Raw genomic sequence first — 13,470 nt, 5'->3', positions numbered from 1 at the left:
CAAAATAACACTCATAGCCAGTGTGAAAGTAAGATACTAAGACTAATTCCTGCAGAAAATAGAACCATGTTTTATTTAAAGTGTGACAATTTGTGATTCTTTTCTTGTTTTGCATTTTCCCCCAATTTTCCTTCCAACCTAGTCGTATGCAATCACCCTATTGCATTATGCTTCCTCTCTACTCTGATTAAAGAGAGCCGTGACTATCACATGCCCCCTCCGACACGTGTGCAGTAGCCAACTGCATCTTTTCACCTGCACGAGGCGAGTTCATATGTGGATCAGCTTTGTGTATGGAAAGCCATACCCTGATCCACATTATCCCTCGATTCTGTGCAGGCGCCATCAATCAGCCAGCAGAGGTCATAATTGCATCAGTTATGAGGAATCCCCTCCGGCACCCTGCCCTTAAACAACAGCCAATCGTTGTTCATGTAGGCACCCACGGACCAACGAGTTCAAAATGTCAGATCTGGTGTGCTATCGTGTTTTACCGCTACACCACCTGAGCGCCACAATTTGTGATTCTAAAAGTACAAGCTAATTTATTTGCAAAACACTGAAATGGAAATGTGTATTTCTCTATGGCGCTTGGGTGGCAGAGTGGTCTATTATGCTAGCCCACCACAGATGAGATGGGTACGAATCTCAGCGGTGCTGTCGGCCGGCCGGGCGACTACACAGACAAGATGCTGGGTTACTTATAGTTCTTAGAATTAAAAAGATCACAGCTGGTAGAAGAGCATTTTCTTACAAAGCTCCACAACTTTGGAATAATCTCCCTGTCTCTGTCCGGGACTCGGACACAGTCTCGATGTTCAAGTCTAGATTGAAAACATATTTATTTACTCAGGCTTTTGATTAGTCTTGTCAAACTAAACAAGCAAACTTAGTTATGCTGTAATAATTAGGGGTGCTGGAGTCAGAGCTACTCTCTGTAAAACTGACATTTTATTTTTAACGATTTTACATTGTAACTACACCTCCTGTTGTTTTACCCTGATGTGGTTCTGACGGAAACCTGTTTACCCTCTCGAAGTTAAAGACTGCAAGTCGAGACTGCAGTGCAAACAATGCTGCTCCTACTAGATGGGTTGGGAACCTGGCGTGTTTGCACCAAAATGTCCAGAACTTACAACAGACTTTATCACAGACTGGACTGAACAATGAAGAACTAACTAAGAACTAATTTCCTTCAGGCCACCCAAAGAGGATGGGTCCCTGCTAAGTCTGGTTCCTCTCAAGGTTTCTTCATGTAATTTTAGAGGGGTTTTTTCTTGCCACTGTAGCCCCCGGCTTGCTCAATAGGGGTTTTTGGTCCGTTGGTCCTGGATTTTGTAAAGTTGCTTTAAGACAATGTCCATTGTAAAAACGCTATATAAATAAATTTGACTTGACTTGACACGATTGACTATGTCTAAATAAGGGGAATGGCCAAAGCCGTATCCAGCATGTGTTCATGCCTTGTTCTAAATGAAAAGAAAGAAATCTCTATGAACTACTGTGCTCTCAACTTTGGGCAGTTAAGAGCAGTAAGACCAAGCCTCCGGGGAGTAAGGGTTCCCATTGTGAAGATAAGTGGTTAATGGTTTTTTTTAACAGAACTGTGATTTCACCAGCATCATGATTGTGGGTAAATCCTGACTTTTGACACTGGTAAAGTATAGACACCTATCAAAATTGGACAGCATTTTTGACCATTAAAAATCATTACCTATAAAGATACAAGGTGTGCCAGGCAGGTTTTTTATGTCTAGAGTTTCATCCCAAATGCTGGAACATTATAGCATAAACCTACAGCATAACATCACCTTCTTTGTCCTTCTAGTTTTTACTATTCTCCGTTTTAAATCCGCCTAATAGTGGCTCAGTGGGTAGCACTGTTGCCTCACAGCAAGAAGGTCCTGGGATCGATTCCCAGGTGGAGCGGTCCAGGGGTTTCCTCTCACAGTCCAAAGACATGCAAGTGAGGTGAATTGAATATACAAAATTGTCCATGACTGTGTTTGACATTAAAAACTTGAACTAAGGCGATCACGTGGCGCAGCGGTAAAACTCGTCGGCTCAAAACTCAGCTCTGCCATCCGGCAGGCCGGGTGCATACATGAACAACAATTGCCTGTTGTTCAAGGGCAGGGTGCCAGAGGGGATTCCTCATAACTGATGCAATTACGACCGCTGCTGGTGGATTGATGGTGCCTGTACAGAGACGAGGAATAATGCGTTGATCCGGGTGTGGCTCTCCGTACACAAAGCTGATACGCATATGAACTCGCTTTGTCCAGGTGAAAAGATGCAGTTGGCTACTGCACACGTGTCGGAGGGGGGCGTGTGTTAGTCTCGGCTCTCCTCAATCAAGGTAGAGATCAACATCAGTAGAAAGGAAGTGTAATACAAATGGGTGATTGAATACGACTAGATTGGGAGGAAAATTTAGGAAAAAAGGCAAAAAAACCTAAACTAATGAATCTTGTATAACCAGTAATTACCTGTCCAGTCATGAAGTTAACCAAAATGTGTAAAACATGACGTTAAAAACTAGTACAGTGTTCAGTATGTCTGGATAATTATCACTTACAGTGGAAATGAATGAAGAGGCTTTAAACGCTGTTGAGCGCTCTAGATCCACGTGAGAGTGAGTGTGCAGTAGGGACTTTAGCTTTGGGGATTAAAGACATCCAATCACATAATGACTGTGGCACTGCATGGCACGAGAGATCAGCCAAGGTCTTCCATTCTACACTATATTAAAACAGCTTTCACTCCATTCCACACTCAGACAATCAACAATCCGGAAGCCATGTCTAAACACAAACGCGCGTGTAACTATCAGGTTAAACAAACAGTTATTTTAATGTCCCACTGAAGACTCCCCGGGGGGTTTCTGTAAGCCATAGTTTAGCATTCACGACACACGACATTTGTGTAAATGACTTCCACGAGCTTATGTACATACAGATGAGTAGTGATTATCGGGGAAAGAGCTGCACTGCTGAAGTGTCAGTTGTAAGTTGATGTGCTATAGCAGCCCAGTCCTCAAGGAAGTTTACATGTGTCCATGTATTCACTCCATCTAGGTTCTTAACATAGCAAAAGCTTTAAAAAAAAAAAAAAGCTTTGCATGGTACTGTGTGGCAAGCCTGGATGAAACAATACTGAACTATGGAATGATGATCACAGGTGTTTTCTACTTGAAACATAATATGGCAAATGTGTAGGAATTTATATTTTATTATTTATTAGGATTTTAACGTCATGTTTTACACACTTTGTTTACATTCATGACAAAACGGTAGTTACTCGTAACACAAGATTCATTGGTTTACAAGTTTATTGTCAAACACAGCCATGGACAATTTTGTATCTCCAATTCACCTCACTTGCATATCTCTGGACTGCGGGAGGAAACCAGAGCTCCTAGAGGAAACCCACGCAGACACAGAAAGAACCTGGACCGCCCCAACTGGGGACTGAAACCAGGATTTTCTTGCTGTGAGGCGACAGTGCTACCCACCCGAGCCACTGTGCCGCCAGTGTAGGAATTCATATGGCTCAATTCATAAGCAAAATTACTGGTCAGGGTAAAGTTAGTACTCGCACCTTTCCCAACACAGTCCAGTCGTTTACATGTACATTTCTGGCACTTATCCAGAGCGACTTACAGAAGTGCTTCCACTGTAAACATTTCCCTTCTTTAGTTTAAGTAGACAATCAGTCCAAGTTTCTTTTTTAAATAAGATGCTTTAAAAGGTTAGTAAGTGCATGTTATTGCTTAAAAACATGTTAATATTTTTATGTAGCTGTATTTTAAATATGCAGACGCAATAATTACTAGGGATCTTTTCGTTAGAAACAGTGAGGGTGAGAGTAGTAGTAATTGGTCGTGTCTGAGAGACTGAGAGAGAGTTTACAGTCCGGATTTAGCGTCATCTGATTTCCACCTTTTTGGACACTCAAAGAAGCTTTAAGATGAAGAAGATTTTCATGTGATGATGATGTGAAAGCAGCGGTGCATCAGTGGCTACACACTCAACCAAAAAAATGTTTTGCTGCTGGCATTAAAACGTTGGTATGACGCTGGAAAAAATGCATCGGAAGGTGATTATGTAGAAAAGTGATGTAATCTGTTTTTGAAATTTTTAATAAATAGAAACTTTTTGAAGAACCCTCATAAAATAATGCCTGTTTACACACATTTAGGTTTCATTTTTATAGTCACAATAGCTTTTCAACCTGTTAAACTCTACCATTCACATTACAAATTCAGCCATTTGTATTTCTCTTGGTGAAAGAAGCTTAGATTACATTTAAAAAATAGAACTGGTGTGTTCCTGCTTTATGGTTTTGTGTTTTTCCTGCTCTAAAACATATTGCACCTCATCTCATGACAGGCTTCTTTTTTAAATGAGCTGAGTCAGGTGTGTTAGAGCTCTGAGAACACTAATGTGCAATACTAACATTGAAAATACACAGGAACCAATTTAGGAAAAGCTGTATTACCCAATGTTTATCTGTATGCATCTGCAGGAGGTGTTTTTCTTGCCAGTCAGCCTTTAGCCCGCTCATTAAGGATCTAGACTGGGATTTGGGTAAGGTTACTTTATGACAATGCCTATTGTTAAAACTGGACATTAGATTAGATTGGTCTGAAGGGAAACCACCATTTTTACAACAAAAATGAAATTCCACAGCCTTATACACTGCAATAAATTTCCTTAAAGCCATTTTTGAATGACAAGTAGAGAAATCCAGACTTAGGATGCCAGATAAGTCATTGTCACTTTTTAGTCAGTTCATACATCCACCTAGATTCTCAAAGATTAATTTTAGTCTGATTTTAAGTGCATATGCTGCAATTTTAAAGCTCTGGAATTACACAGTACATTCATGCATTATAAAAAGTAGGAATGTCTCAAAGTTTCTTTTATATCCAGCACTGATATGATACTGACAATATCTCACATCAACCAACTTAACTTCGCAAGCATTGAAAATGTCACAGGCATAATGGTGCAAAGATCGGAGCATTAAAGGCATAATCAGTGCATCAGTGCTTTAAAAATATGTAAAATTCCACCCAATTTAAAGCATTAAAGTAGTCTGACCACACATTACTTCTACTTTAACTGCATTGCTAAACCTATTTTCATACAAGCGCCATGAAGAATGCCAAACATATGTGTAAAAGTCACTGGTGTATCAATAAATCCAGAACAGAATGCAAAATCCTGCTCTCATTTTTTCACTGGTGAGTTAGGGACAAATGTATGCACTAGAAAGGACAGATGGACAACCGTGTCTTCTTCCACGCAGGGCTACCGGACAAAAGCCCGGAGTGTTGCATCACTTTCTGCTCTGCAAGGTCGCGGTGACTAATGTAGCCTTATTTTGGGCATTGTGACAACACCACTAGGAGTGTATATGATGTGCCAGTGCAACAGAGATGTGTGACCATCCTGATCCTATCTACAGCCAACATGGCAAAGTGGACAACATTGAGCTATTTTAAGTAAACAGTGTTATATAGTTTATAGCTGTATCCACCCATCATGGCAACATGATAATAGATGGGTGGAGAAATCATGAATTTATCAGCTAGCCTGTCTGGCAAGTAAATCATAATTACTGATACCAAAATAAACTTGCCCAATAAAGTGGACCAATATAGTTACAATAATTATAACCTCTTAAGACCAGAGTTTTGGTTTTTTTAATGCATTTTTCCCCATGCCCCCATATGTGATCGCAGGGTCTCAAGAGGATAATACAGACAAAAGCTGAGTATTATTCATTAAACTCGAATTAGCATAATACATAGTACTACATAACTCCCGGTAAATGGAATGTTGTGTAAAAAAAAAAAACACTGGCTATTGTTAGCTCAGAGTTGCATGGTGGTTCGGTAGCAAACACTGTCGATTCACAGTTCTGGGTTCGATTCCCAGGTTGAGCGGTCCGGGTCCTTTGCGAGTAAAGTTTGCATGTTCTCCCAGTGTCTGTGTGGGTTTCCTTCAACAGTCTAAAGACATGCAGTCAGGTTAAGTGGAGATACTAAAGTCCCCCTGGGTGCATGTGTGTGGATGCCATGTGATGGACTGGCAACCTGTCCTAGGTGTTTCCTGCCTTTCGCCCAGTGAATCAAACCCAGCGGTGGTAAAGCAAACAAAAAGCAGTGACATCATGGCAGTGGTGGGGCTTGAACCAGCAAACTTCTAATTACAACTCCAGTACTATATTGTAATTGTGAATAAATTAAGACCAGTTCTATAATACAAATGGCAAACAAATAAAACCTGTGACACAACGGTAGGTACTAGAAGAGTTCAGAGATTGTCTCAGCAGTATGCAAGAACCTACAGCCATATACACCCATCATCAACTGTGTGACACTAGAAAGACACACATTCATGTTGTACAATACTGGGAAAACCCTGATTTTGGTCAGTGTAACAACAGTTTTTGCTGTGTTTATGAATACTATGGCTAAGTTTTTGGCTCCAAAACATCTACTTTAACATAGCCAGGCTTGTTTATTTGCTGATTTGTTCAATTTAAAATGTCTATGCAAGGGTTACCTGAGGATTAAGAAGTACTGGTTTGAAGGACATGTCAGTCTGACAATCTTGATGCATATTTCTCTTGTAGATATAACCACAATTAAAATTAAACGACCGTACTTGCATTTTAAGCCAGTTCTGCAACATCATCGCAATGTAAAATGATGAGTGCAAGTTGACATGCATGGTTATGATGAGCGCAAGAGCACGTGTACACATACATACAGTAAAACAATCAAGTCCTTAAAATACACTGTATATCACTTTTTGCTCCTGGGAATTTGAAACAGATATGATACATAACCCTGATACAAGGTGCTGCAGTTCAACAGCATGGATTCCTGTGGACATGGGTTTAAACCTTGCTTTTGCCACATGTCTATGAGGAGGGTTTCTTCCATGTACCCAGGTTTTCTCCCACCTTCTAAAACATGCATTTGGCAAAACTGTTACTCTAAATTACCCCTAAGTGCAGGGGAGGCTCGTTCCTTAGGGCGATCGGGCGACACACCACCACAGGGCGAAAGGGAAGAAATTTTTCTATCACAGCTGTGACTGTTCTAGAGTCTGTCTTGCCTCGGAATATCGTAGTCCAATCAGCGTCGAGTTGTGTTCCGTACAGTACCGCCCCTTTTGGGGTGATTTCAGCCTGGCTGAAATTCGCCCCGAATAGCTCTCATAGACTCTCATGTTAAGGCTCTTTTTTTCGAACTGCAGGCACTGCAATACAATCTGAATGGCTTCCGGGAGGGCTCGCACTTACGTGCTTGCATCACACATAACCTGATGTCGCGATCTCGTCACCATGACTACCATTACCTCAGTTCGGAGCAACTCCATCATGTAATCAGGATAAATTAGCAACTTAAGAATTAGGGCCACCCAGACCAAATTTGAACATCAAGTATCTACAAACGGGGGAAAAATCATATAAGTTAATTAGTAAATTAGTAAAAAGTAAATTACAAGTAATGTAATTTTAAATTGTGAACTGTGATTGCACTTATTGTATCTCCCCAATTATTTAATTGTACTTCTTTATTCATTGCACATCAGCCCCGATGCCTCTTAATTCTGGATCTGCTGCACCTAAAATAAAATGCTATCTGATGAAGACTGAATTAAATTGTTAGTGTGAAGGCTTTACTTAATTTTATGATTAATGGTAAAGCTGCTCTCTTTCCACGTTCAAAGTTATTTGTGAGGGCAAACTGACAGATGAGTTAAGATGTTAATTATTTAAGCTTTAATTTATCCATTGAACTAGTCACCTTGGCCATCATCGCAACAATTGCCCCCCTGAGAGATTTGGCAGGAGCCGCCACTGCCTAGGTGTAAAAGAGTTAAGAAAATGTACGTGTTGCTGAACAATATGACATCTGATTGGCGTCCAGTTACTGCCTGTAAGAAGTTGCAGTGTTTTCTTGTATGTACATGGGTGTGGATTTCTCTCACATTTCAAACCATGCAGAAGGTGTACTGGATATTGTAAGTTGCCCCTAGGATGTAGAAAGTACAAAGTGGATGGGTACACAGTGATTGGTATCTTGTCTAGGGCGTATTCTTGTCAGTGGTGACACTGACCAAGATAAAACTGATTAAATCAATCTTTTATTTATTAAATAAAGACATGGCTGGTATAAAGAAAAACAGAAAATAAAACAATCATACCCCTGTGTGTAGCAGGGTACATGATCCTAGCTGGCACCTTCTAAAATCCTACTGGTTTTTTTCCATACATCAGTAAAGCGTAGTTAGGATCAATTAAAGTACAGGAACCACCCAGACTTCTACAAGCGTTAAAAACTTAAAGCAGCCTAAATAAACCATATTTAATACTGCAGGATATATATGCAACACCACAAGGCAAAGCAAAGCAAAGGAAGCACAAAGTTGACGCGCAGCAGCGTTCCTGTAAATGCGATTAGACAGAATAAGAGGCTAAAACTAACCTGTCTGTCCTTTCCCCAGCGTCTTTTCCAACCTGTACGGTCCCACGTAACTGGCATGCTGTGCGCCACTGTTTTCCTTCACGGACGAGGACATGTTCGTCTTCTGAGATGAGACAGTTGAGCGAACAGTGCGTCCTGATCAATGTCTTGTAGGATGATGGTGATGATGGGCTGTGTTTTATTCCGCGCTGCGCTCTGACTCCTCCAGTCACTCTCATTCACTCAGTTATTCACTTCGCACTCTCACTTCTCCTTTCTCCTTTCCACCGCACCTGTCCGATAGTTTATGTTTAAAGGAAACTCAGTCTGGGTGTCTCTTTGTCCAGCGGCGGTGTGAGCAGGTGAGCGCAGTCTTATTATGGAGAGAAGAGCATTGTGGAACCAGCCGGTCTCGCCTCCTCCTGCTCGCTGCTGTTACTGTGCGCTTCTGGGAGCAGCCCGGCTCCGGCGCACGAGCAGGTGGGATCTGCCGCCGCGACTAGGCACGATTGGGTTAGAAATCCACCAATCAGAGAGCGTGTCTGGATGATTGATGTAAGAAATCGCCAATTAGAATTCGCATATCATTGCCGCACAGCACGAGTCGCCGGTGCAGTGCTGAAAACGACGGCTAATGAGGCTCCAAATTAAATGTTTGCTGGGAATTTCGACTCTTTCAGTGAGTCATATGAAGTGGCTTAGCTTACTTACAAGTAACCGACTTTTTCGAATCCCAAATGACTTTATTTTCAGTGGTGTTGTCAGTTTTAATAAGCAAAAGTTTAGTAAGCAAAATTCTTCTATTACTCGACAAACTTTATTTATTTATTTATATATTAGGATTTTAACGTCATGTTTTACACTTTGGTTACATTCATGACAGAAACGGTAGTTCACAAGTTCAATGTCAAACAGTCATGGACAATTTTGTATCTCCAGTTCACCTCACTTGCATGTTTTTGGACTGTGGGAGGAAACCAACACAGACACAGGGAGAACATGCAAACTACACAGAAAGGACCCGGACCGCCCCACCTGGGGATCGAACCCAGGACCTTCTTGCTGTGAGGAGGCAGTGCTACCCACTGAGCCACCATGCCGCCCATTCAGCAAACTAACATCATATTACATTATAGTGTTTGTTATAGTTTTGTGTGTGGCACAGCTGGTAGAGTGGGTGCAGCACAGCTCCAGGGTTCTGTATGCCTTGGTTTGAAAGAAATACTCCGGTTTTCTTTTAACTTTACCCCTAGGTGTGACTAATGAACTGGCACCTGTACAGTGTGCTGTGTTTTCAGTGTTTCCAGGAGGCACCAGACCCACTGCAACCCAATTAAAATGTTAGTAAAATTGTATAAATGAATAATTTGTTGTTTTTGAGTAAGTGACCGTGTGAGTGATGCTCTGAAATAAACTGTACCCTGTCCAGGAAATATCCCTGCCTCATGTCCAGTGTTTCTGTGTGGTATTGGACCCTCTGCAACTCTAACCAGGTAAGGGTAAGTGAAAATAAATTAATGAAAAATTGTAATTGTTATACGAATGGCACATAGGCAGAGCACCAGGGTCCTGGCAGATGGTGGACTGCCAACTCCTAATTGCTCTTAGGTGTGATTGAGTGAGTGAATAAGTGTTTGTATGGTGCCCTACAAGGAAGTGGAACTTTGTACCAGGTGTATTCCAGCACTGAACACAGTCCTGATCAGGAAAAGGCAGCTACTTAAGAAAAATATATATTTATTTTTACTAACAGATTTATTCTGGTGAGGGTGATGGTGGATTTGACACCACCTAGAAACTAGGTCCGGAATACATGCTGGATCTACCTAAACTCACCTGGACATTGGAAGTACATAGAAATACATGGAAATCTACTAAAGTCTAGAGATAAATGCATTGTAATGCAAAATTTTTAAGTGTGCACAAAGATTGAATGTCTGATTCATTTATTCATTAATCTGTTTGGGGAATTGTTTTGCATTAAGCAGCTGTCATCTCAAACATTTGTGAAGGGAATGTAGTTTACAGAAGATAAACTACATTCTCAACAAGCAAACGCAACAAGCAAAGGCTGTTTTTTTAATTATCTCTGAACCAATCACAAAAATGTGTTTTGCTGTTCAGTGTGAAGTTATTTCTTTGCTTATTTCTGATTGGCTCTATGAGTCATATAAAACAGGCAGACTGCTTCGAGCAGCTCAGTAGCACAGACAGGTTTTGTCAGTGTGAACAGAAGAGGCGATTACATATCAGGGAAATTTAAAACACTTCTTCTAGTTTAAACTCATTTCCACATGGTAACGTTTGCTTAACACGGTGATTTGTTGCTTAATATTACTTACTTTTAATATTTTTTTAAATTATTTTATTAGCAGTTGTCGGACTTACCTTTATTTGATACCTTTCTGTATGTTTTTTTGTGTAAATTTTGCATTTAATAAACATACATTGTAGGAAAACCTATAATGCATCGTTTTCTGATTTCAAAAAAATCAACCGAACTTGCCAGTGTCACATCTGAGGGCTCCTCCATGTCACGACATGCCCACCCATTATGTTTTACTGCCCCCACCCAATCAAAGCAGTCCAGAACCGGGGCTGGTATAAATTAGTTTTAAATAAGAGAATTCACTTTGTGATTATAGGTGATTAAATGTAGATTTATTAGCCAGTGCTATTGGTCAGTCAGGTATCTACATACAGACATGAATGGCTATGTCTGAGGGAGGGGGTGGCCAAGGCTTCCTGTGCGGGGTGTTTTAATGCATCGCGCCTGGTAAATTCAGGTAATCCAGACACACCATGACCCTGACCAGGATAAAGCAGTGGTAAAACATAACAATGAAATTAAAACTGCCAACTGTGTTAGCCCTCTGTTCATTATAATTCCAAGCCAATGTAAATTGAATAATTTGTAAATCAGTTGCATCTAACAATTGGTGCACTAGGCCAAATGCCCGCAGTAGCCCTTACCAAATGTGTTTGTTTATTTTATTTAATCTGCAAACCTTAGTTTTGATTAAATCACCACACCAATGCCAAATCTTTATTTTGACAACTTTAATGACAAATAGCACTATTTTTCTTTGTGTTGTCAGAGGTAGTGCTGCAGGCTGCATTCAGTAATCGCGTGGTACATCAGGTGCCCCGATACGCCGCATGATTTCAGAACACAATGTGCCCCCGGAAAGATGCCTTCCTAGGAAATAGCCCTATGGGAACCACTACTTTAATGCCAAGACACCAAGGTTTTTTTGATGCAGTGTTATAAAAAGTAATCGCTTACATCATTAATCAAGACATGATTGCATGATCAAACATGCGTACTATAAGAAATGTAATTGACCCCAGTGTTACTGCAAAGATTTTAATACTACACGTTCTGTAATTTGGTATTAATCTTTAACATCTCTGTGGGGATTTTTTATCACCCTTTTTATCGGACTGCCTTAAATCAGACACACTGCTAGACTCTCATTCATGGATTGCCACAGGACCTCCAGTGGGTAATGGTCAGGGTTAGGTCATTTCAACATTTGGACATTAAAGCATGGTTTTGTTTTGTTTTGTATTTGAAACCTATATAGACACAAAAACAACTTGCCAAACTGCAGAAAAACAGAAACTGAAGGGCCAAACTCAGGAGCTGTGTGGCATCATCAGCTGCTGTGTTATCATGAAACACCGTATTTACAAATACGGTACCACATTCTTTTAGAAGATTAACTAGACAAGGTGCAGACTTTCTCATTTCTGATCTCCAGCCTGGAAACATCTGTACCTATAATGCATAATGATGCATCTCAGTATCTCCATGTTTCCCCTTGCGCTCCCACCGCTGTGAGCTTAATCGCCAGGCAAAGCAAGCGGACATGTTTTTGCTGTTTACACACAGACAAGGCCAGCCAAATAAGCCTAGTAAACATCATCCATCGTGTGTCTGATTGGCAATTCCCCCTTTGTTTGTGTACAGAAGCAAGCAGGTCAGGATTATTAAACAGGTCTATGCTAATAGGATGCAGATACCAGTGGCAGATAAAGAGACGCTGAGGGAAACAAGGCACACTGATCTGGGAGGAACAGTAATGAGGTTATCAGCAAACCCAAATTCCTGCTGGGCTTAGGCGTCACCTTTGCTTATCACAGAGACAGGGTTAAAAGATGTAATGTAATGTGTGCAAAAGAGAGTGCAGGGCGATCTACTCTTTCATAGAGTTTGTTTTATTGAAATAAAAGGGGAAAAACATATAAATTTGTTTTATCAAAAGACATTATGCATGATTTAAATATACAATTTATTATAAATAATACTCAATAATATAATATAATATACACTCACTCACTCACTTTCTTAACCGCTTATCCAATTAGGGTTGCGGGGGGTGCTGGAGCCAATCCCAGCTTTTCAATGGGTGCAAGGGACACAGTAACACCCTGGACGTGGCGCCAGTCCATCACAGGGCAGACACACATACACACAGATACACACACCCATTCACCTATAGAGCAATTCAGTGTCTCCAGTTAACCTGACTGCATGTTTTTGGACTGTGGGAGGAAACCCACATAGACACGGGGTGAACATGCAAACTCAGCACAGAAAGCACCTCCTCGCCTAGGGATCAAACCCAGGACCTTCTTGTAGTGAGACAACGGTGCCACTTTGCCCCCCATGTAATATACAGTACAACATAATATAATATACAGTAGTGTTCAAAAAAATAGCAGTGACTTTAAAAAAGTGAATAAAGCACAAAATCATTATAATAACTTTTATTTCCATAAATGCAAATGCACTGAAAATACTACACTTTCAATTCTAAATCAAAACATTAACTAAATGTAGCCAGTCTGTGTCAATCCTTTACAGAAAGTTAAGAAAAATGAATATTAGGCTGTTCAAAAAAATAGCAGTGCAGCATTTTTCTTTAAAAACTCAAAAAATGTATCTATAACATGAAAAAATTTTTGAGGTTTCACTT

At 40.5% G+C, this 13,470-nt stretch overlaps 1 protein-coding gene across 1 annotated transcript in view; it reads right to left on the bottom strand.

Moving 5' to 3' along the window:
- Window positions 1–8,879, bottom strand: part of brsk2a (BR serine/threonine kinase 2a) — a 393,831-nt gene extending 384,952 nt beyond the window's left edge. The window contains exon 1 of the mRNA XM_063001316.1: window positions 8,510–8,879. Coding sequence (XP_062857386.1) covers window positions 8,510–8,603 — 94 coding nt within the window. The 5' untranslated portion in view covers window positions 8,604–8,879. The remainder of the gene's footprint in view (window positions 1–8,509) is intronic.
- Window positions 8,880–13,470: the final 4,591 nt, after the last annotated feature.

The sequence above is a fragment of the Trichomycterus rosablanca genome, chromosome 1 (assembly GCF_030014385.1).
Source record: "Trichomycterus rosablanca isolate fTriRos1 chromosome 1, fTriRos1.hap1, whole genome shotgun sequence".
NCBI lineage: Eukaryota > Metazoa > Chordata > Actinopteri > Siluriformes > Trichomycteridae > Trichomycterus > Trichomycterus rosablanca.
Note: the sequence above shows the minus strand (reverse complement) of the source record. Positions and strands in the feature narration are given on the sequence as shown.